At 40.6% G+C, this 25,364-nt stretch overlaps 1 protein-coding gene across 2 annotated transcripts in view; it reads left to right on the top strand.

Annotated features, from left to right (window-relative positions):
- Zmat4 (zinc finger matrin-type 4) overlaps positions 1 to 25,364 on the top strand; it is a 351,995-nt gene that overhangs the window by 305,274 nt on the left and 21,357 nt on the right. Inside the window, exon 6 of one of the 2 annotated variants that reach the window (XM_026786971.1) lies at positions 4,006 to 4,106. In XM_026786971.1, coding sequence (XP_026642772.1) covers positions 4,006 to 4,106 — 101 coding nt within the window. The remainder of the gene's footprint in view (positions 1 to 4,005; positions 4,107 to 25,364) is intronic. The other variant, XM_005362434.2, reaches the window with a different exon arrangement.

The raw sequence follows: 25,364 nt of genomic DNA on the forward strand, positions 1-25,364 counted from the left end.
CTCTCCTTAGAACATTCCTTACCCAGCATCACTTTGCAGCTAGGTCGCCATCCTCTGTTTTTGTTTTTGTTTTTAAATCAAGCTTCCCACAGAGCCCACCGAATCCAACTAGTGATGCCCACCACATGGGCATGAGTGTGGGGCCATACACTGAACCAAGGCCAATCTGCTGGGGGCCATATCCCCAAACAAAACTGATTCTTCCTTCTCTAGCAGACATTAACTGCCAATAGCTCCTCATCTAGGGGTGGGGCCTTGAGTGCTCCACGCCCATCCATGCTGAATGCTGTTGAGGTCTTATTCAGCACACACAGCTGCTCTGAGTTCAGGTGTGCTACCCCTACCATGTCCAGATGACGCTCTTTCACAGATGTCCTACCCAGCCCCTGACACATGCGTTCTTTCTCTGCTCCCCCCTCCATGACGTTCCCTAAGCCTTGGATGGAGGCAGGTGAGTCATATTTAGGATGGAGCATGCCACCAATACTTGGACTACGTGTGACTCTGTTTGCTGCTGTCCAGTGTGTAGTAGGAGCTGCGGGCTGCGTTCCTGCTGCCCCAGCTCCTGGTCGCCTGGCTAGCTTATGCCCCGAAATAACAACACACAAACTGTATTCTTTTAAACACTGCTTGGCCCATTAACTCTAGCCCTTACAGGCTAATTCTCATATCCCGATCAACCCATCTCTAATAATCTGTGTAGCATCAGTCTTACCAGGAAAGATTTGGCATGTCTGACCTGGCAGCTTGCTCATGGCATCTTCCTGGGAGAGGAGAGCTTGGCCTCTGGCCCTGAGAGGAGCTGCATGACTTCTGAGCTCACTTCCTCTTCCTCCCAGCATTCTGTTCTGTTTACTCCGCCTATCTAAATTCTAACCTATGAGGGCCAAGACAGTTTCTTTATTTAACCAATGACCTTCCTCCATCACTAGTGTACAAGTAGCTTCCCTCATGAGGACTAGGAAGCTCTTCTCTGTGCCCAGACCTCAGGAGCCTTACCTCATCATTTGCCTTTCTCCCCAGATAGCTCCATATGAAAACATACGATGTCTCATCATTTCCAACACCTGGGCACTCAGCAAAACACCTGGCACCAAAATACAGGCTCAATACCAAAATACAGGCTCAATACCGTTTCTCTAACGTACAGTGAATTTGCCTGAAGCCATGTGGACTGCAGTTTCACTAGACTTGAAAAGACACATTGCAGCGTCACATTCTGCTAAATTCTCCAGACCCATCTGTTTTTATAAACACTGTGCTGGGAAATAGAAATACAAAGTGATGTGTCGTCTTCAAGAAGATCCTCTGGATCCCCCAAGTCAGAAACTCTGTCTTGTTCCCACACTGTCCTGCTAGACTCCGGGGCTTTTGGAGGCCATTAATGTGTTATTGTGCTGAAATGGATTTGGTGAGGAAGTTGACATTTTTGATTTAATAATTAGATTTTCTAGTTCCCTGAGGAAAAAGAGCCATATAATTCCAAAGTAGTTAGGGTTTCAGCTAAGTATTAATAAATCCCAAGTTCCCACTGAGGATGCGTGTCTTTTGTGGGGGAGGTTCTCTCTACCTTTGTTCTTATTTATGCCCACGGCTTTTCAGTTCATTGCCCCTGCAGCTCGCATTGCAGCCATGGCTCGGTTTGGCTGCAGAGCCTGAGAAAACTTCCAGAAAGCAGCAGATCAGAATATTCTTTAGATTTGTTGATGTTCTTAAAAGTTCCCAGTTTTAAACATAAATATTTATGCCTATTGCCAAACTGAACCTCCATTTTTTACGAGGAGTCCTTTGATTAGTGTGAACTCTAAGGAGAACTCACACACGGCAGTTACTGTTTATTATGAAAAGATTGATGGAGACCTCCGGAGGGAGTTACTGCCTGAAGCCGAATTTCATATTTTGATTCTATGCATAAAAGAGCAGCATGGACCAGGCCTGGATAAGCATCCTGACAACTTCTATACTGGCTGTGATAACTTATAGCCTCTGGGTTTGGGGAGCAGGATAATCCTTCTGAAGTGGAAAGGCCATGCAAGCTCAGCTCTTTTTAATGGAATGACTTGGTTTTCATTCCTAAGACCCACCTTAGCTGGTCCTATGTCAAGCTTCAAAGAGTGTGGGAAGTATGATTCGATGGGGAAGTTGTGGTTTGTCTGTTTGGGTTTTTTTTTTTTTCGCGTGGATAGGGGGATGGCTCAAGACAGTGATTCTCTTTGTTGGCCTGGCTGACCTGGAACTCTCTCCATAGACCAGGCTGGCCTTGAACTCACAGAGTTCCACATGTCTCTGCCTCCCCGAGTGCTGGGATTAAAGGTGTGCACCACCATATTTTTGGAGTATAGGTTAGGATGGGGTTCTGGTTTGAAACACCTTCTGACTCTGTGTATAGCTTACTGATCAGAACCTATAGAACAGTGGTTTTCAGCCTGTGGGTCACAACCCCTTTTGGCAGATCAAACAACCTTTGCACAGGGTCATGTGTCAGATATCCTGCCTATCAGGTATTTACGTTATGATTCATTATAGTAGCAAAATTACAATTGTGACATAGCAGTGACCTAATTTTATGGGGTCACCGCATGCGAAGAACTGTATTGAAGGGGCAACACTAGGAAGATCGAGGACGCCTACCCCAGAAGTTTTTCCTGGGTGGCTGCCTGAGGTCAGACCCACACTCTGAGGCTTTGCTCTTTGAGTTTTGGTTCTGCTTACAGCACAGATGTTCAGAAGAGCTCCAACGATGCTCTCCTATGCCATCAGCGGAACTCCTAGCAGCTGAAGTCAGGCTCCAGCGATGACTCTGCTTTTCCCACACTTTCCATTCACACTGCCTCTGTGGAGCTCATTCTTTCAGGGCCTGAATTTTTAGTGTCAAGAAATCCTATGCTCATCCACAGACGCAGAAAATTCCCACTAACATATCTAGGGCAGAACACATGTTCCCGTTGCGTATCACGGAGACATCTGTGGAAGTAGTTCTCCTTCCTGGAGTTTTGGGTTACCCTCTAGGACTCTTTTCCTCGCTATGTTTTCCTGGTTTCTCCAAGGCTGGGGGTGCAGAGTGGACGCTTAGGAAAGCAATGGGGAATGATACCCTCCGTCCCAGAGACCATAGAAGCTGGCATAGACCCATCTTTCTTTTTACTCTCAGACTGAGTAGTGTGCGCTGCTATCTCACAGGACTCGGCATTAGCTTCGCTTTTCCTCCCTCTCTTAGGGCTACAGCAGTCAGAGGAATGTGTGCGGTGGTGGATCTCCACCACATGGGAGTTTAATGTGATGTAGAAAATGCTGTTTGGTAACATGAATTTTCCTTCAGATAAATCGGTGTTCTGAAATACTCAAGATTTCCCTAAATTCCTTGAAAACAAAAGCATCTTTTCTAGTTTGTGATTCCCAGTAGTACCCAACCCAAAGCTGACGCTGTATTAATGAGGCAAGAGAATAAACAGGAGAATACATAGATAGTCTTAACTCTGATGGGAAGTCAGACCCTGAGGATTGATTGGTTCATTTTATTTCTATTGGTTACTTGCATTTTATAAGACAAACTTAATATCAAGCCTAGGTTACTAACATCTAATGTTACACTTCAGTTCTGATTGGGAAAGGAGATGGCAAAGGAATTGGATGGGTTTTTGTGTGTTTGTTTGTTTTTATTTCTCTGTAGAGATAAAATCATGTCTATATGACTTAGGAAAAAGGCAGCAATGCTTCTTGACTTGAGTTAGAAAATTCCCAAAACATTTATCTTGAGTCCAAAGTCATTTGTTTTTACCCATCAGCCATCTGTAAACAGGACAGACATCTTCTAAACACCTGTACAGTCCCACTTCCGCTGAGTCTGATGGCTGGGCTCTAGAGGGAAGGACAGGAGTGGCCTTGGTACAGGGGACCCAGTGTCTTTTCTGAAACTCAGAACGTGCCTTCGTGAATGATATGATTCATTCATCATCAGGGCTGATGGCAGGGATGCAGCTAACCACGTCTGTCTGTCGCCCACAGGTCTGAGGCGCACTTACCGATGTACCATCTGCAGTGTGTCGCTCAACTCCATAGAACAGTACCACGCCCACCTGCAGGGATCGAAACATCAGACCAAGTAGGTACTGTTCCCACTCTATCCCCGTCCCTGCTGGATCGCTGTTCCCATGCTTTTCCTGTCCTCACTCTTTCTGTCCCCATCCCTGTTCCCCTCTTTTCCTGTTTCTCCTCTTTCTCTGTTCCCACTCTTTCTGTTTCCACTCCTTGGTCCTTCCTATGGACTTCTTTTTGCAAGATCATTAAAGCCAGACTGTTACTTATCTCAAAAAAAAGCAGACGGATATGGATTTTATGCTCTTATCTCCAAAGTCTCCTTGACATTTATGTTCCTTGAGCCAGTCATCAAAATGTGCCTCGCGTTCCTGGAAGAACAGCTGCTTCTCCCACTTCGGCACAAATAATGGGATTTTTTTTTCAAAAGTAATTCGGCATGCTTTATGATCTTGAGGAGACTGTTAGAACTACGCTGTGTTTCTTAGTAGCCAGTGTGATTCCTGTTTGTAGGCTGGACTAAATTACTATGCTGTGTTTCTTAGTAGCCAGTGTGATTCCTGTTTGTAGGCTGGATTAAATTACCATGCTGTGTGGTCAAACCGTGAATATTTCCTAGTGAGTTCCCGTTCTGGGTATACGTTGTCAGCTATTATAAAAATGTGTCAGATCCCCTGGTATATTTAATTCAGATTTAAGTCATATATTTGTACATATATGCATATGTGTATGCCTGCTGTGATTTTTTCTCCCCCAGAAGAGTCTCAGATTTTTAATCTGAAATGGCAGCAGGTGTCATTTCCCTGCCTTCCTGCATGCTTCAGCTTCACCAGCGCCATGGCCAGCAGTGCACACACAACCCCTGAGGCTGTGGAAAAAACACTCATACAATAGGAGATAAGGAACAAAGAATGTCTCCGAAGGAGGGAACTAGATGCAGTTGTTTTCATTTCTAAATAATTCATGAAGAGACTCACTGGACAGAGCAGACTGTATTAAGGTCCTGTGGATAATTAATGTCATCTAGCAAACATTTATTGAGAGCCACGGTGTGACAGGCCTCTCAGTAGTGTGGGGAAAGGCAAGTAGATATAAGCCTTTCTCTTAGGGAATCATAACCAGCTAGGAAGGTTATTTTCTAATAGTGTGTGCATACCAGAGCCATGAGAAGGAGGGAAGACACAGGGGAGGCCATTTTTCTCAGGATGTTGGTTTAGATGATACACACATGAGGAAGAGTTTATCTCTGGTGCTCAGCAAGGATCTGCATGCATGTTCGGAGGGTCCTTGGTAGGTTTTTGTTGTTGTTGTTGTTGTTGTTGTTGTTGTTGTTGTTGTTGTTGTTATAATACAAGGTAGAGTTATCCGAGTCAAGGGAACCATTGAGAAAATGCCTTTGTAAGATTGGCCTGCAGGTAAGTCTATGGGGACATTTTCTTAATGATTGGTGAGGGAGGACCCAGTTCAATGCAGGTGGTTTCAACCCTGGGCAGATAGTCCTAGATGGTGTGAGAAAACAGGCTGAGCAAGCCATGAGGAGCAAGCCAGTAAGCAGCCTCCCTCCATGGCCTCTGCTTCAGTTCCTGTTGCCAGATCCCTGCCTTGTGCTTGAATTACTGTTCTGATTTCCCTCAGTGATGGACCTTTGCCTGAAAATGTAAGTGAAATAAACCCTTTCCTTGCAGGTGGCTTTTGGTCATGATATTTTATCATAGCAATAGAAACCCTAACTAAGCCAGGAAGCTGTGATGGAATGAGTGTGCGGTGTTAAAACATGAGCACCAATTTTCCAGGCTCTATTGTGAACAAGAGCACTCTAGGCAGACACTAGACATGAAAGACATAGGAGGCCAGCCTTAGGGAGGAAAGTTCAAACCTAGAGTGAGCTTGAAATAATTAGGGGAATTGTTTTCTCTTCAACATCTCACAGTCTTGAGAGTCCAGGCTTACTCTGCTGTGATCTACCCAAGAGGGGATTTATATCAAAAGAAGTCTTAAAATTTAACAACAGTGAAAATTCTCAGTTCTTTGTGGAATATACACAGCTTCTGCATTGATTGATAGTATTGACTATCTCATTCTGTTCCCCAAGTAATTGCTTTTCATCTTCTCTCCAATTAATAATATATAAGAGACACTATATACATTTTAGTTAATCCGTGTCTGATGTGTAGGGTGACACAAAAGTATCTGTGCAAATTTATAATGTTTTAGGCGCATGCATTAATTCTTCTTAATAAGTAAAAAGGGGCAATAGTGACGTTAAGTGGAGTGTGATTTACATATAACAATGTAGACAATGAATGCAGCTCCAAGAATATCTATCACTCTCCCTATCAATACATACAGAACTCTGTGATATTTTAGCATTTATTGTCTCATTTTATTTTCATTGAAACCTACTTTACATAAAGCAACATTAAATCGTTATCCTGTAGGGGAAACTGGGACTCAGAAGTTAAGTTACTTTCCCAGCACCAGCTTACCAGCCAATAGCAGAGCAAGGACTGATCCCAGCAAGGTCCGTCCTTACCTCTAATGACTCCACATCACGGTTCCACAGACATGCCAGTAAGGAGGCTCTGTGATGCATTTGTTTTTCACAAAGGAGGTACCACTTTGCACACATGATTCAGTAGGCACGTGTGACATGAGAAGCACGTTGCACATATGATTCAGCAGATATGCATGACATCAGGAGAGAGCCTTCCCCTCACTTGTACATCTGTCTTCTGTATGATAGAGCACATCCCATTCGCTCACACATCTGTCTTCTGTGTGATAAGCAGAACTGTGTTCCTCTGTGCAAACTGAAATGGGGGAAATGAACAAAATAATTTCGGTGGTGCTGTCCTAGATGTTTGTTCTGGTTCCTCTCATGCTTAACTTTGGTATCTTTGTATGTATGCATGTGTATGCATGTATGCATTTGTCCGTTCTTTACATGCATGCTTTTTGTGAGTATGTATGTTTTAGTTTCTTTGCCTGCTTAAGAAAAGCTTTGACTATTTTTTAAGAGTTCTAATTATTGCGTGTGTGCACTTGCGCGTGTAAATGCATGCCACAAGCATACAGGTGCCCACAGAAGTCAGAGGGAGAATATCAGATGCTCTGGAGCTGGAGTTGCAGTAAGTTATGAGCTGCCAGATGTAGGTTCTGGGACTGAACTCCAGTCCTGTACAGAAGCAAGTGCTCTTAACTGCCCAGTCATCTCTCCAGCCCCTCATTTCCCTTGTAATAGCATTATCTCCTGCTAGTCCTTTCTCCTCTCCTGCCTGCCTTGTTCTGGGTATCAGAGTCATGATGATCTAGGACATTCAGAACAGCACTTCAACCAATCCACACTCCCACATCCTCATTTTCTTAACAAATTGTAGACTTTTCTAATTTTTAAATGATGTCCAACTCATCAAATCTATTCTAGCTTAAGATATTTGAGTATGAGTTGGGATTGTCTGCTTCTCCCAAGGTTATCAAGATAAATCTCCACATTACTATGTTGATCTTATGTTGCTTTCCTTTATGGATGTAGGCGTTTGGTGTCAATTCTTTGCAAAGTGTGATAGAGAGGTTAATTTTCAGATTTTGCCTATATGAATACTAGTTGATTCAGTATCATTTATTCAAAAGAGAATTTCAGTAATCCTTTTCATAAATCAGGTAGTTTACAGGCATGTCTTTATGTTCCTGTCTTGAATCTACACTTTTCAGCCTAATGCTGCTCTTTCTTTATTCCATTGCACACTGTCTTCTATAGCTTTATGGTGGTCTTGATAGCTAGTAGTGAAAATTTTCGCATTTTTGTTCAAGACCGTTTTTATTATTCTTGACCCTTTGTGTTTCTACATAAATTTTAGAATCAAATTGTCAATTTCCCTGAGACTGTTTGCAACAGTACATCTCTGCTTCTGCCCCCATCCACGGTGCACACCACTCTTTGGCTGTACCTGACTCTTTCTGGAAGGTTTCCTAGGTCTCTTTCAGGAGTTGCACACATATTTGTTTAAATTTATTCCTAAGGACCTGTGGTTTGGAGGGCATTAGGTCATTGTGAGAGGTGAAAGATTTATGCGACAATAAGAGACCAGAATATAAACAAGATCATTTAAAATTTTAGCTGTAAACAGTCATGTCCCAAGCCTGTATCCAGTTGCTTTGTTAAATTTACTTAGCAGTCTAATTCCAGCAAATGTAGAGGGTCTTCTGTGCGAAAGCCCCATCATCCGTAAACAGTGAGAGTTCCTTTCTTCTTCTCACCTCTTGTCTGCCTGCCTCGTTACAGTGGAGATCCGGCCCTGCACTGCAGACTCAAGTGGAACCATAGTCACTCCATTCTCATCTCACAAACCTTCAGAGAATGAGAGACATCAAAATGAGATACTCGTTTGTCTTTCATAATCTGCTAGTAGTTTTTCTTACGATTGCATGATGACATTCATCAAATGTTTTTACATTACCGCTATGATCCTAATACCTCAGTTTTCATTTATAAACTATTAAACTTCAGTCCATGATTTTCAAATGTCAATACAACATTTCACAGAAACCTCATTTTCCTGAAATGTTTTAGTTTTATATATTTCTGGAATGAACATCCTAAAATATTTTAAGGGCTGTGTGTTTGTGTATGTGTGTGCGTGTGTGTGTGTGTGTGTGTGTGTGTGCTGGTGTCTTTATTAATGAGACAGTTTGGGGCCTTAATTTCTCTTGCAATGCTTTTAGTTTTATTATAAGGGTTATGCTAGTATTATTAAATATGTTCAAAGATAATTTTACCTCTATTTTTGATCCTTAAATATGTGAGTGGTGGGCTGGTCTTATTTAGAAAGAATTCATTGGTAAGAAACCATCTATCTCTGAAGCTTCATACTTTTGGGAGATTTAAGTTGTTTTTCCATGAACTTATCTATCTCGCCTATTTTATAAAAAATGTACTGCTATAAAGTGGCTTAGGAGATTCTCTGACTTTTCCATCGTACTGCAACACATTTCTTGCTTTTTAAAAATGTCTTTATTATATATAATAATAAATATATAATCTGAATGAGAAATGGCCTCATGGTCTCAGGAACTTGAATACTTGGTGCCTAGTTAATGGCACTGTTTGAGGAGGTTAGGTGATGAGCCCTTGCTGGAGGAAGGACATCCATCGCTGGGGATGAGCTTTGATTGATAATAAAAGCCTTGCCTACTTGCGATTCTCTCTCTGCTTTGTGCTTGCTGTTGAAGGCATGAGTTGTCAGCTTTCTGCTTCTGCTGCCACTCAAGGTCCTGGATGCTGTCACAGCCATTATGAATTCCAGCTCTCTGTAACCATAACCAAAACAAACTTTCTTCTGTATGTTCCCTGGTCATGGTGCTTGATCACAGCCACAGGGGAGCGCCTAATGCAGTGGGCTCCGTTATGACATTTTCATGAGTGTTTTTGAATTCCTGGATTTGATATTTTGTGCATGGTGAGCGCTATAAATCAATATTCTTCTACATATAGGTATCCAGTTTTTCCAGCATCATTATTGAAGATGGTGTCTTTGTGTGGATGTAGGAAGGGCACACAGTCCCCATCCCTTTTGACAGTTGATGGCTGTAGGGAGAGGATGAGTGAGTTCTTTGGAAGTGTAGGTGACAGACCTTGCTGCAGAGAAAGCCCCACACCCATGCAGAGTGAGCAGTAGCCATTCATCTTGGTTAATACTAGGAGAGGAGGAGGAGAGAAGCACAGAGGACAGGGATTTAGCAGTCTCGGGAATGAACAGTGAATAGGGCCCAGATACATTTATACACGTAAGAAAATTTTAAAAAAATAAATGAAAAATAGTATCATTGGAATATTATCTTGTCCTCCATGTATAATTTTGATCTTTTTCAAAAAAATCAGGTGTGTGGGCTTATGGCTTGGTCTTCTGTTCCATTCTGCTTGTCTGAATGTGTCAGTACCACACTGTTTTATCGCTGTGAAAGCATAACTTGAAATAGGGTGTAGCGATGCCTCCAACCTTCTGCCTACAGCAGGATTGCTTTGACCGTCTAAGGGCCTTTTTCATTTCCCCAATAAATTTAGCATTTTTCTATATTTCTGTGAAGTATGGTATTTGATTTTTGTTTGGAGACTGCATTGAAGCTCTAGATTGATTTTTGGCAGGATGCCATATTCCCAATATTACACTTCCAACCCATGAGCATCAGAGGTCTTTCCATAGCCCAGTGTCTTCTTTGTGGCCCTTACCAGTATCTTAAACTTTTCTTTCACTTTTTTTTGGTTAATTTTATTCCAATGTTTTTAGTTGTTTGTGTTTGTTGTTGAGGCAGTGGTGAATGGGATGGTTTCCCTGGCTTCTTTTTCGGGATGTCTGTCAATAGGGAAAGCAGCTCACTTTCATGAGTTAACTTTGTATCCTTCAACTTTGCTAAAATTGTTTATGAGATCCAGGAGTTTCCTGGTGGAGTATTTAGGGTCTCATGTAAAGAACCACATCATTTTCTTCTTGTTTGAATCTGTTTTATTGCCCTTTCTTGTCTTATTGCTTTAGCTAAGTTTCAAACATTATATACTGGTCAAGGGTCCATAGAGAGACTCCTTTGTCATCTTCCTGTGGAAATGCTTTGAGATTTTATTTCATTTGCCATTATGTTACTTTGATTTGTCATTTTTAGACTCAGTTGTATAGAGAGATGTTTTCTTCATCCATAGTCTCTTCAGAGTTTTAATCATGAAGAGATGTTGGACATTTGTCAAAGGCTTTTTCTGTGTTGTGTTGTAACTATTAAGTGATTTCTGTTCTTGGGTTGATTTATGAAATATACTAGTTATTAATTCTCTTATGTTGAGTCATTCCTGCATCTCTGCAATGTAGTCAACATGATCATGATGAACAAACTTTTCTGTGTTCTTTAAATCTATTTATATGTATTGTAATGATAACTCTTGCATAGATATTATAGTTTAAAAGAAAATGCCTATAAAGATATAGGACTCTCAACTACTTTTCCAGCACTGTGTCTTCTCATATGCCAGTATGTCACACTATGATGATAATGAACTAAACATCTTAAACTGTAAGCCTGCCCAATTAAATGTTTTCTGTTATAAGAGTTGCCATGGTCATGGTGTCTCTTCACAGCAATGGAAACTCTGAGATGGAAGTTTTTCATGGGAATTTATCTACCATTTTCTAATTTTGTTGTATATGTCTGGTTTGAGTATCAGAGTAATGGTGGCTTCCAAATGAATTTGAAAGAATTCTTTGCTGTTTTACAGAATAATGTGAGAAGGATTTAAGTTAGTTCTTCTTTAAGACCTGACTCAGTTAATCCTTCTGAAACAAGACATTTTTTACGGTTATGTGATTTTAATTACTATATTAACCTCATTGCTTACTATAGATCTGTTTACATTGTTTATTTCATCTTGGTTTATCTTTGGTAAGTCATAAGGGACTAGAATATTGTAGCAAAAATAATAAAAATCCAGGGACAGATACTGGGGTTCAACCTGAAGATCAGAAAAGAAAGGCAGCCAACCACTAGAGAGACCTTTTATCTCTACCAAATCTTCAGATGGAAAAGGCAAGATCCTGTCTCCATGAATTCTCAGACACTATACTCCTGCAAGTTTCCATGTTTTCCCCTTTATATTACTCTCTCCACCCAGCCATATCTTGCCTGTCTTCCACCTACCTAGTGCTGGGATTAAGTGTATGACTTCCATACACTGGGTTTAAAGGTGTGAATGACCACCACCTGGATCTCTTTCTGGATTGATTTTATGTAGATCAGGGTAGCCTTGAACTCATAGATCTGTTTCTGTCTCCCAAATCTGGGATTAAAGGTGTGTACCACCACTCCCTGGCCTTTATGGATGATTAGTGTGGCTGCTTTGCCCTCTGATCTTTAGGCAAGCTTTATTTATTAAAATACAAATAATATACCACTATAGTATATCACCAATTATTTTTATATTTTCCAATTTAATGGAATATATGTTTTTGAAAGATATCCTTACACTTTTATGAATTCCCTTTATGTCCATTTTAAATTTTCACTTTTCATTTCCAGTATTATTAATCTGTGTCTTTTCTCTTTCTTTTGGTTTATTTTGCTCAGAGTAGCAATCTTGATTATCTTTTTAATGAACGAGCTCTTCATTTCATTGAATTTTGTAATTTTTGTTTCTACTTCATTAATTTCTGCCTAATCATAAGCTTTTTCATGTGTTACTGCCTTGAGGTTTGGTTTGTTCTCATTTTTCCAAGGCATTAGATTGCATTATTTAGTTATTTATCTGAGACTTGTTTTGTTGTTTAATGTAGGCATTTGTGGCTATGAAGTTGGGGTTTCTTTCACTGTATCCCATAAGTTTGATAATTTGTATCTTCATTTTTTAAATTCATTCCTTTCATATTTTTCAAGATTATAGTATAATTCCATAAATTTCCTCTTCCTTTCCCTTCCTTCAATCTTCCCATACAACCCTCCATATTTTCTTACAAATTTATGATCTCTGTTTTTATTAACTGTTATCACATACATGCAGATGAATCTATAAACATATGTATTCTTAGGTCCACAAGCTTAACCAACTCAGTCCATATTATGTAACTTGCATGTGTGTTTTCAGTGCTATTTGATATTGGGTACCCAATCTCTGTGCTCTTTCCTGGGGAAAGAATATTTACCCTGTTCTTAGCATTATGTAGTTATGGGAATTTCTTTGTGTAGGGTTGAGGTCTTGTGGGCTTTTTCTGTCCACACTGGCATGTCAATTACTGTCATCCTGGTTTAGCTCATGTTAGGCAGTCATGTTGGTGAGACATTGCGGGTGTAGCATAGGAGAAACAATCTCACAGCAAACTCCCTGATTTTCTAGCTCTTACAACATTTCCACCCCCACCTTCTGAAACGCTCCCCAAGCCTTAGAGATGGAATTTATGTTGCATGCATTGCTTAATCTCTATGACTTTGAGAATTTTATGTGGTTTCTTGCTGTTGGTTTCTACCTTTATTCCATTATGGTCAGATAGAATATAAGCAATTATTTGAATTTTCCTATATCTGCCAAGACTTGCTTTGTGTGCTTAATATATGATTTCTTTTAGGGGAAATTCCATGAGCTGTTGATCAGAATGTGTATTCTGTCACATTTGGATCAAATATTGTGTTTATGCCTATTAAGTCATTTTGATTTATGAAGTAATTTAACTCCAATGCTTCTGTTTGTTTTTTGTTAATATATTTTTCTTGGTGAGAGCAAGGTATTTAAATCACACATTATTACCAGATTAGAGTTAATCTTTGACTTTACATCAAGTAACCTTAGCCTCATGAAATTGAGTATAATTCCATTTGATGTCTATATATTCAAAATTGTAATATTCTTTTGATGAGTTATTCCTGTAAGCAGTATGATATGACCCAGTTTTGAGGTATATTCTGTCAGATATTAAAGTAATGAAACTTGCTTATTTCCTAGTTTGATTTTTCTAGAGATAACCTTGGTAGGCAGGGTTACCTTCTGACACTGTGTTGTTCCCGTGGTGACCTAAACAACATATAGAAGGAAGAGTTTATTGGGACTTACAGTCTCAAAGAGTGATTTCATGACTATCATGGTGGGCACCATAGCAGCAGGCAGGGGGCGTGGCACTAAAGCAGTATCTGAGAGCTTTCTTCTGATCCACCAGGAGACAGTTAAGTGGGAATCATGTGGGCTTTAAAACCTCAAATCCAACTGCTCATTACACACTTCCTCCAACAAGGTCATATATCCTAATTCTTCCCAAACAGTTCTACCAACTGGGGACCAAGTGCTCAAATATATGAACATATGGGGGGTCGTTTTTATTCAAAATACCACAGTGAGAGTCCGTTTTTGCTGCTTTAGGCCATTCAGCTTGTGATGGTTTTTAATAGTGACTTCAAACTAATACAATACACGGAACCCACTAGCCTTGATCTACATATAACCCTCAGGTTGCCATTTTCTAGGCAAACACCCACTTTGTTTCTGCTCAAGGACAGTGATGTTGGTGATGATGCCATGACTGATAACTGAGTGGAACTTGGATGTTGAGTGGCATGAGAAATGCCAATATAGGCATTACTCATGGACCGCACAGCATCCAACCAGATGGCAACATCTCTATTGTATAGGTTAGGGAACCACATCTCAGAGAAGTTAGACAACATATTCAGGGTCTTAAAAATAATTGCTTGGCAGAGACAAGGAGCAAGAGTCAAGCTGTCTGCCCATAATTTCACTAAGCATATTTCTTAGTAAACCACTCTCTGAATCTGTGGGGGTCAGGAACATGAATGTAGTCTTTCCCATTTTTGGAAAATATCATCAATAGCCCAAAGTAGTCAATTCTTTCTCCATTGTTAAACAGCCAGAGAAATATTAACCATCTAATGAGACTAAAGACTCAGAAATGCAAATGCCCACACTGACATATAGAGCAATTGCCTATTAGTCGATTCTTCATTGCTTCCAGGGGATCTAATCTGTCAATTAGTACAAATGAGTAAAATGAAATTTAGAAGCCTTGAGTATATACCATACACTAATGAATAATTCCCCTTTAATGTACTTAAATTTGAGCGCAGGGAACACTCCAGGCCTTAGAACATTATATTACCTAGAAGTAAAGGACATTAAAGTTGTCATTACTTGGATACTTCAGTTGATTAAAAATGAGATGCAAGTATCAACCCAACCCAAAATGAGCAGTAGTTTCTGAATTCATCTGTACTTTGAAGAAGACTTTATTGGTGACATCCATTGTTTGTTCTGTAGTTTTCCCTAACTGGTATGAATTCTCAAGACAAAGGTTTATGCTACTCCTTTCTGCTATATCTATTTCTCAAGTGCTTGAATGCTTGTTTAGACTAATTTTCAAACATGATATATATTTTCTTGAAGCACTTTAGAATTCAGAATGGCAGTGAATGGTTTAAGAAGTACACAACAGTAAGTAAAAATATTTTTGAAAGTAATGCCAACCATAAAGAATGTTTTATACTTAGTAAAAACTAAAACAGCTCAGAAATTTAAGAATTGGTTCTTTTTGAAAAAAATCAAGCACAACAACTATATGTATCCTACTTTGAAAAGTAAAATTATAAATATTCCCAGTGGACTTTTCTGTATAGTTTACCACTATTATTAACCAAGGATTCCACTGTTGGAAATCAGGACTTTGGTACCCTGCTTCATTTAAGAAATTCACTGATACATGGTAAATTTTGGCAGCTATTTTCCTGTTTCATTTGCATGATTTTAATACATATATTACTATATATTTACTACATATGCTAAGGCCACATTATAACTACTGTATGCCATGCTTATGTCTTCTGTAGGTTTGAAAAGAACCACATGGGGTGTATGTTCATCTTTGTGTGTGGCTTCTGGAATTACCAATGACACCTGATGTTGTTCAGCTCATTCATCTCTTTCCTGCTTCCTTCTTTGTGGGACTCTGGATCACTATTTTATCTTCCTTGAAACTGACATGAATCATGGTTACCTTCTGGTGGCTTTGAGCTGATTGTTTAATGTTTCGGGTTCACTTCTGGACCCCACCAAATCTCATGTTATTTGTGATACGGCCTCATATAAGCATTCATTGTCAGTTACCGTGGGTGAAGGATAATTCATTCCAAGACTTGGTTCAGGGAAGTGGATTTCCATTACAAGCAAAAAGAACCAGGTTTGTTTTCAGAATCAAACAGTCCTTGGTAGGCCCATGGCCAGAGCCCCAGTGCCATATGATGTAGGATTCCCCTCTGTATGCTGTGAATATGTTTTACTATCATTGGTTAATGAAGAAGTTGCTTTGGCCTTTGGCAGGGAAGAATATAGCCGGCTGAAAGAGATATATATAGAGAGTAGGCCAAGTCAAGAGAGACACCATGTAGCTGCTGAAGGAGAAGGACACCAGAACCTTAAAGGTAGGCGATAGCCTCATGGTGATACACAGATTAATAGAACTAGGTTAATTAAGATGTAAGAGCTAGCTAGGAATATGCCTAAGCTATTGGCCAAACTGTGTTGCAATTAATATAGTTTCTGTGTGAGTATTTGGGTCCGGGCTGTCAGGAAGTGGAAAAGCAGTCTCCATTTACAGACAGTTCTTCTTCTCACTCTTTACGTGGCCTTGAACAAGTTATTATTAAGCAAGTCTATTAAGATACAAGTTAACAGAAGTAACAAGAATAGCTTTTATGTACACAGTTTGTTGGGTATTATATGCCTGGATACAATGGGGCCATCAGTTCAGTCAAGAACCCAGACACATTCAGAACCGCCAGTGACTTTTTCCCACCAATACCTTCATTCATAGCCTAGCCATCATTGCTTTGTTTGTTGTTCTGGAATTTAATGGAAAAGTACAGGATGTGTTCTTGTCTTCCTGGCTTATTTTGCCCAACATGATGCTTTTGACAGTCATTCACATTTTTGGATGTATTAGTAGCTCCTTCTTTTCCTGTTTTGTTTGAACAAAGCATGCCACAGCTGAGCATCCCTGTTCCTACTAGAAATATGCTGTTATAGCATACATGCCAAACTTCCCATCAGCTCCAATACTCTGTTTGTATGGCTTGAAAATTTCATTACTTAACTCTTATTGTTGCTTTATCTAGCAGGAAAATAGCTATAAAATATTTCTTTTTAGTGTTTATTTCTGGGATGCTGGATAGTCCAGGAGCTGACCAGACCCCCAAGTGAATTCATTTCACAATTAGAAAATATAAGATGGGGTCTTCCTGTTGGTTTTAATTGAGTACAGAGGGTAGAGTTTGTTGTTGGGTAGATTGTAAATGATAGATCTCAGTATTACTCCATTCTATGTCATGATATTGCGACCAGACTCTGATGCCCACTCAGGAAGATGGGTTGTGTAAGATTCACTCAGGAGGGCTCTTCAGGAGATCCTGGCTGTTTACTTAACATTAAGTTACTTGATTCTCATGCATTTTGTGAGTTCTGAAAAATATTGTATCCCATTCCTATCTATTTTCTACAAATATAGATAATTATTATATTAATCAATTTTTAGTGTTTCAAGAGATCGATATTTTAACTACCCCACAGTGACCATTACATGGGTATCAAAATATTTTCTATACTCTAAAAGTTTGTGTGATTAAAATAAATAGTAATTTTGAAAAGAAACAGAATGTGTGAACTTGGAAACGATTAGCAGCAATTGGCATTTACAAAGCATTTTTAAAGCATTGAGTTTGGCCACCTTTTGAATATCTTTTATAATTTATCATGAAATGTCACAATCTAGAAATTTTATTAAATTAGTAAAAAATGCTATTTTACCAGTCAGATTCCATTGGGGATAAAGAGAGGAGGTGAACAGGGTAGAACTCTGTCCCCAGCTGAAGGGGCGAATCTCATTCTCTTCCTCTTTTGGGGGATATAGATGAGACAGCACTTTGTCTCTATAGAGTGCTATTTTCAGGGTGTGGATAGGACGAGGATATGAAGGATTGGATGACTCAGCCTTTTATGTCAAATCTGTCCCATAACTGAAGTCTGCTGAGCACTGGCAAAGTGGATTAGGCAGTAGAATCGGTGCTTAGGAAACCACAGGGCCTTGCAGATACCCATGCCTCATACCTACCTCATGTATCATCATGCTAAGGAGGTGCAACAAGAACCCAAGTAATCATATAAGTAGGCGCAGGATATCACAAGCACAAGGGATACTCATTGCTGCTGGGATTAGCTTACACGTCTGTGGAAAAGCAACAGATTAGAGAAATGTTTATCAATATTGACTCTAAGGAGGAGGCTGGAGGGAGATTAAGAGCTCAAAGTCATTAGACTCATCTATATAGTGAATTTCAGTACTGTCTGAGGCTTAAGATTCATAAGGCCCTGCCTTAAAACACACTCACACATGCACATGTGTACACACACACACACACACACACACACACACATCCTGACTATGGTAAGGATTAAATTTTAAGATCACAACCAACAATAATAAACATTGTCATGGAATATTTTTCCCTCAAGAAAGAATTAATTATTAAAACTGTTATCTAAACATTATTCAAAATGAGCGTTGAGAAATGGTAGATGAGTATTGAGTTGGGCTGAGGTAATCTTCTGATTTGTGGTTTCCACAGGAGACACAGTCCACTCCCAGTGAAGAACCTCAACTGACTTTATCAGGTGGTAGGAGAGAGTCTGACCTGTGCCCACCCCCAAAGCTGCCTACACTGAACTTCTCGTGGGCTTGGACTTATGTTATACACTAGTTTCCAATTTGGAATTTTATTCTGCACCATTCGTAAGAAAGGTTTCCTGTGATCAGTGGTGAGGCTCAGTGGCAGAGTGCTTGCCTATATAATTTGTGATGACCTGAAGATGATCCTCAGAACTGCCAGAGGGGGTAAAAAAAAATGTTTTCATAGCATTCTCACTGTGGTCTTTGTTACCTGGTTTCTTCTCTCTTGACCTTCTACCTCTGTAAATGGAGACTTTTCTCTGTCCTGCCCACTCCCACTGGGCCAGTTTTTCTCTGCCTACTTATAAGGTAACCGTTCAGAGACTTAATATCAATTGTAATTGTTTGGCCAATGACTTAGGCATATTACTGACCAGCTCTTACAACTAAATTAACCCTTTTCTACTAATTTGTGTGTCGCCATTTGGCTGTGGGTTACTGGTGATGCCCTGGCATGTTACTCCTTCTGCGGCTACATGGTGTCTCCCTGAATCCACCTTCTTTCTCTTCCTATCTTTGTTTGGATTTCCTGCCTGACCATTAGTCAAAACAGCTTTATTCATCAACCAATGAGAGAAACATGTGTTCACAGCATAGAGAAGAACATCCTACATCCTACCTCACTCAACAATCAGATGAGCAGTTTGGCAGGGCAGTGAGATGGCTCAGTGGGTAAATGCCGGCAACACAAGTCTGACTTAGGTGTGATCCCTGGACACCGTCTAAAGGTTGTAGAAAAGAACCAACTCCACAGAGTTACCTCTGACTTCTACCCAGGTGCTGTGGCATGAACACACACACACACACACACACACACACACACACACTAAATAAAATTTAAAGACACATTTCTTGAATTTTTTTTTATCTTCATTTAGTTGGTCATTCTCAGTTGGCACATTACCCTACAGACACTATGGACTGTAGCCTCGAAACTGAAGGAAACAGAGTTGACCATGTTCTTTGCTGAATAGCATTCCTCTGTTAGTCTGGGAGATCCCTGGTGAAGTTTCCTTACCGTTCAAATTCTGTGAAACTCATTCCCACCCCACCCCTATCTTCAATCTTTATTTCACCATTAAAAATATATCCTTGGTTTACTTGGGTATTTTTATGGTAAGATTCCTATTGTTGGTTGGTTACATTTGGAAATGTGTATTGTCCAGAATTGGAAGAGGTTTGTTCTTTGTTTGCTTTGTTTTTTGTTAATTATACAAAACAAAATCAAATATCCTGAATGAGGAAGACACTTCTAACATTAGCTGCTGCTATTATTTAGCTTAGAAACAGGCATTGGGAAGGGTTTGTTCTCATTGGGGCTAATCTAGTCCATTGTCTATGAGGAGCAGGAAAGTCAGAGGTGAGAAACTCCGGCCTGCAGTCAATATTAACGTACTACATAAGTGTCAGTGTAGTCTTGCATACCAGTCCCAGCCTCAGTTGTCTTTAATAGGAAAGGGAAGACATGGATTATTTTTCTACAGCTTTTTGAGTTACAGCCCACTTCATGCTGAGTAGTCAAATCAAGATCAAAATATATAAGGTTAGCTTCCAGAAATGTTGGTGATTTTTCAAGCCCCAGGGCACAATTAGTTCAGTGTTGTATCCATAGCCTCTGATGCTATTGTGTTCTCCAGGAGCTCTTGTCTTTTCCCTCCTTATATAAGAGCCCTTTCTTCAAAAGCTGCCCAGCAGGATGGCGTGTGACTTCACTCTTTTATTCTAAAACCGTCACCATTGAACTCATTTCTGTCCTAACAGGAAGATCTTAGGAATGCCTTAAATAGATAACTTTAAAAACTCTGATTTTATTTCCTGGATAAAGTTCAAATAATAGATCTAATTTTTGACATTCCTTTTCAGAGTTAAAGGAGATAAACCCGGTGGAGAGTTCAGGGTTTTATAAGCAGCTGGCTTACTAAATCGAGATCTAATTGTCCCTGTATGTCTATGTCAGAATGAATACTTTAAGCCTCTGCACAGATGGGTCTTTTGGTTTTGGTCAGCATAGCTCCTGTTCCTGGAAGCTGAGTAAGGGAGTTTGAAATCTTCCAGCAGCTTCCATAACAGTTTTCAAAATCAATCACCACACCATTTTCTATTGTTTAATCTTGGAACTGGGCGCCCTACGCTTGGATCCTATGCCAGATAGGAATCCAGGGAGTAGAGCTGAGTGTCCCCTGGAAGGGAGTTGAGAGAGAGAAAGAAAGCCACCTCAGTCACTGCAGTCCCCTCAAAGGTGACAGGAAGTAAGTAAACTCATCCACCAGCCATGGGAAAACATCAACACAAATTTCTCAAGTTCGGCTCTGACTTTTCCTCATATGCTCACATGGAGAAAACAGATATAGCAAATTTAGTCCAGTAGAGAAGAGCTAGCTTGCCATCCTTATGGACACAAAGTACTATTTCCTCAGCGAATTAAGAAACTTGTACCTGCAGGAGAGGGATCTTGAGATTGTCAGTGAGACAGCCCCCGAACACCCATTGGTTGGGTCTGCTCTGCATATTAAATGATATATTACTATACACTGCATTCTAAATCACCTCAAAGAATCAGAGATCAGTAAGTGAGCTTGCTGCTCTCAGGCTCTGCGTTCAAGCCACTGTTTAAATTTCCCAAAACTCAAGTGTTACAATGTCAAAAGGAAACCTTCCAGTTCCTGGGGACATTCGAACCACAGTTGAGTGTACTAGTGGCCTTGCTGGGATAGCAATTGGTTGCTGAGCTGTTTGAGCCGTTGCCATGGGAGAATCACTGAACTGATCAAGAGTTATTACATACCTACTGTGTACGAAAATATTACATTATTCCTACAAAGACAGGTTCTAGATAATGAAGCTCTTGGAGCCTGGGGTCAGAGATGAGAAGCTGAGTGGTGGTTGTTGGCTCTGAGTAGAAAGGGGTGTTAGCTGTGGACCAGATGTTGGCACCAAGACGGCGCTGTCGTGTTGTTCCTAGGAAACCATTGACATCTGACTTCAAAGCCTTTTCCAAAAGACACTACCTCCTTCGCTCATAAATTCCTATTTTCTGGATAGTCTTTGAAAATCTCTCATTGATTATGCATGAGGACTTAAATTGCGGCACCTGATAGGATCCTTCCCTGGTAAGAAAGCTGCCTGAGTGATTCCATTAAGGATGGGTGACATTTGTGATCAAAGAATGGTGATTAGGGACGTTTATCTGGTGAATTTCTGTTGAGAATCACTTTAATTATTCATTTTCTTTATGCTGATAACGCTTTCTCGCGTGTCATTTAAGGAGCCAGCAAATGACCGTGTAAGGTGCGGAGTACAGGTAAAAGCACAGGGGTGGGCACAAGCCATCCTGACAAGAGCTGTTTGATGGCTGTAATGTGGAGCCTCTGCTCCCAAAGTGGGTAGTTTTGTTTTTTAATCTTGGAGTACATCTATTCTTGATCTTTTCATTAAAATATCTCATCCTGTGCCCACCATGGATGTTCTATAATCAACAGTCTTCCTTTCCTTCGCTGTTTAATCAGGGTGGAGGCCAGCAGTCTATTTGATTATGAAAGTCAATGACTATCAGGGATAGCGTTCCAGATTGGCATTGTAATTCTGACCTTACTATTGGTGGATTTTTTTACGCACCGTAGCTCTGAGTTTGCCTTTGATGCAATTTCAGAGGATTGCTTTCTTCTTTCAAAGTGATAGCTTTGTCCCTATGTATACCTGCTGGGCAATCGTCAAAATTATATCCACAGAGGGAGAAAATGTGCTTTTGCCTACTTTGCCATAGAAATTGCAGCCGGGGATAATTGCACGGGGAAGTGTGCAAATGCCAAATACCAGGAGGCTGTAAGTGGTGAAGATGGGAGGGGCCTAAGACAGAAATTTACAAACCATTACAGCATTTTTTAGAAATTTACAAACCATTACTGCATTTTTTTAGAGATGCCGGAAAGATGAGGCAGGGGTGGCTAGGACTGGCTTGGCTTTCCCAGTTTCAGGCCAGGCAAGTTAAAAGACACAGCACCTGCTTCAGTGAGCTCTGAATCCACGGAGCAGTGAGAAGCACAGCTCAGACGTGATCTTCTATGTGTTTCCGGTCCTTCTCACCATCGTAGTTGTATGTGCTAGACTTTTTCAAGGTTGATGTGTTCACAAACATTTCAAGTTTGCAGATGAACTGAACTCATGGCCCACCCATGTGGCCGTTTTAGAGGGAGAACAAGAAGAAGTGTGTGATTGTTCATGTTTTATGACAACTTTGATGCACGCTAGACTTACCTCGGAAGAGGAATGTAAATGGAGAAAATGCAAACGGGTGGAGCATTTTCTTGCTGAATGATTGACGTGTAAGGGTCTAGCTCATTGTGGGTTGTGTTGTGCTTATCCTAGTTAAGGTTTCTATTGTTGTGAGGAGACATGATGTCGAATTTTGTGTGTGTGTATGTGGTTTTCAAGACAGGGTTTTTCTGTGTAATAGTCCTAGCTGTCCTAGAAATAGCTCTATTAGACCAGGCTGGCCTCAAATTCATAGAGATCCACCTGCCTCTGCCTCCCGAGTGCTAGGATTAAAGGCATGAGCTACCACTGCCTGGCCACCATAGCAACACTTACAAAGGAAAAACATTTAATTGGGCTGGCTTACATTTTCCTAAGTTTAGTTCATTATCACAAGAAGTTGGCAGTATACGGGCAGAAATGGTACTGGAGAATGAACAGAAAGTCCTAAGTCTCAACTCACAGGCAAAAAAGCAAGTGGTCTGTCATATATGAGACCTCAAAGTCTACCCCTCACAGTGACTTCTTCCAGTGAGGCCACACCTACTTCAACAAGGCCACACCTCCTGATAGTGCCACTCCCTTTGGAAGACATTTTCTTTGAAACTACCACATTCTACTCCCTGGCCCCCATAGGCTTGTAACCATATCATAATGCAGAAATGCATTTAGTCTAACTTCAGAAGTCCCCATAGTCTATAACAACCTCAAACTTATTTGAAAGTCTAAGGTTCAAAGTCTCTTCTGAGATTAATGTAATTTCTTAACTGTAATCCCCTGTAAAATCAAAATGAAAAAGTATATCACATATTTCCAACATATCGTGGCCCAGGACATATATTACCATTCGAAAACGTAGGGAAGGGAGCATAGTGAGGAAATAGTGGGCCAAAGCAAGACTGAAAACCAGCTGGGCAAACTCCAAACTCTGCATCTCTATGCTAATGTGAAAGCATTCTTCAGCTCTCCAACTCCTTTCAGCTTTGTTGACTGAAACACATTTCTTTCTCCCGGGCTGGTTCCACTCGCTGTTAGCAGCTTTCCTTGACAGGTATCCCACAACTCTGGGCTCTCCATCATCTTGGGGTCTCTTAGGAAATTCAGGCTTCAACTTCACAGCTTCATGCAATGACCTCTCTAAGCCTCTATTCAGGGATACCCCTGACACATGCCTGGCCTCGGTGGCTTTCCTTGGTTTCAGAGGTAAATATCATAATGCCTTTTTCTGTCCTTAAATCCAGAACCATGTGGCCAAATCTGCCAAGTTCTGATTTCAGGCTGGAACATGGCCCCCTCATTTGATTTTATCTTCACCAGCTTTCTGTATTACATGGTTTCCTTCACTGCCTAAATTGACTATTCTAGAACTTCCTCTGTAGAACAAGCAGGTCTCAAACTCAGACAGAGATCCTCCAGCCTCCACCTCTGGAGTGTTGGGATTAAAGGTTTGCACCACCATACTGGACTCTAAGCTTTTTAAAAATTCCTTTTCCCCAGTAGCTGGGTGGGAACTTACCCTGACGTCACCACTCCCTTTATTCCACTTCTTAATCTGTTTATCACCTTGTTTAGTGTGCTCCTTTTAATTATAAGTCTTCATCAGAGTTAGCAGTAGTAACCACACACCAGAGTCTATACTAGGCTCTTTTGAGATTTTCCCTGCTAACAGAATTAATCCAAAACTCTTCACGTTAGTCTCAGGCAGACTCTTTGAATAAGGGCAAAAAGCAGCCACTTTCTTCACCAAAATAACACAAAGACAGTTTCTAGGCAACATTTTAATATTCTTCTCCTCTGAAACCTCTTGAGCTAGGCACCCACAGTTCTGAAACCTCTTGAGCTAGGCACCCACAGCTCAGATCACACTCAGCAACACTGTGCTCCATATTCCTACTAGGATGACCCATTAAGCAGTACTTAGAGTGTTCAACTGCTTTTCTAATCCATAGTCCCAAGGTCCATATGCCTTCAAACAAAAGTATGGCCAGGCCTATCACAGCAATACCATAGTTTCTGGTGCAACTCCTGTCTTAGTTAAGCTTTGTCTTGCTGGGAAAGAATGCCGTGACCATGTCTATTGGGCTCGCTTACATTTTCAGAGGTTTAGTTCATTATCATCATGGAGAGACGTGGTTGTACATAGGCAGACATGGTGCTAGAGAAGGAGCCCAGAGTCCTACATCTTGACTCACAGGCAATATGAAGTAGTCTGTCACACTGTATGTAGCTTGAGCATAGTTGAGACCTTAAAGCCGACAGCCACAGTAACATACTTTTTCCAACAAGGCCACACCCAGTTCAACAAGGCCACACCTCCTAATAGTACCATTCACTTTGGTGGACATTTTCTTTCAAACCACTATAGTGCCATAACTTGGCAGTCGTCCGGGGTTGTGTAAGAAAGTGGACTGGGTGAGCCAGAGTAACAAATGAGTTAGCAGCACTCCTCCATGGCCCCTGCATTGGCGGCTGCCTCCAGATTCCTGCCCTGTTTGGGTTTCTGTCCTGACTTCCCTCTGGAAGGAGTAAAAAGTCCTTCTTCTACTTCCCAGGCTCCTTCCCACTCCAATACCCTGGATTCTAGACTAGTTCTCATGTCATGGAACAGCTTCCTGTAAGGGAAGAGCCAACATAGTATAATAAATCATGTCCTTATTCTCTGTTCTCAGATGGACTGCTCTAAAAAGAGAATTGGAAGTAGACAGAAATAAATCACCTCATGCAGAATCATGCATGAAGAATGGGATCTCGAGTCATAGTTCCAAATCAGATTCTAAAGTCCAATTTAGACTATTTCTTTTTTTATTTTGTTTTATCTTATTTTTCTAT

The sequence above is a fragment of the Microtus ochrogaster genome, linkage group LG7_11 (genome assembly GCF_000317375.1).
Source record: "Microtus ochrogaster isolate Prairie Vole_2 linkage group LG7_11, MicOch1.0, whole genome shotgun sequence".
Lineage (NCBI taxonomy): Eukaryota > Metazoa > Chordata > Mammalia > Rodentia > Cricetidae > Microtus > Microtus ochrogaster.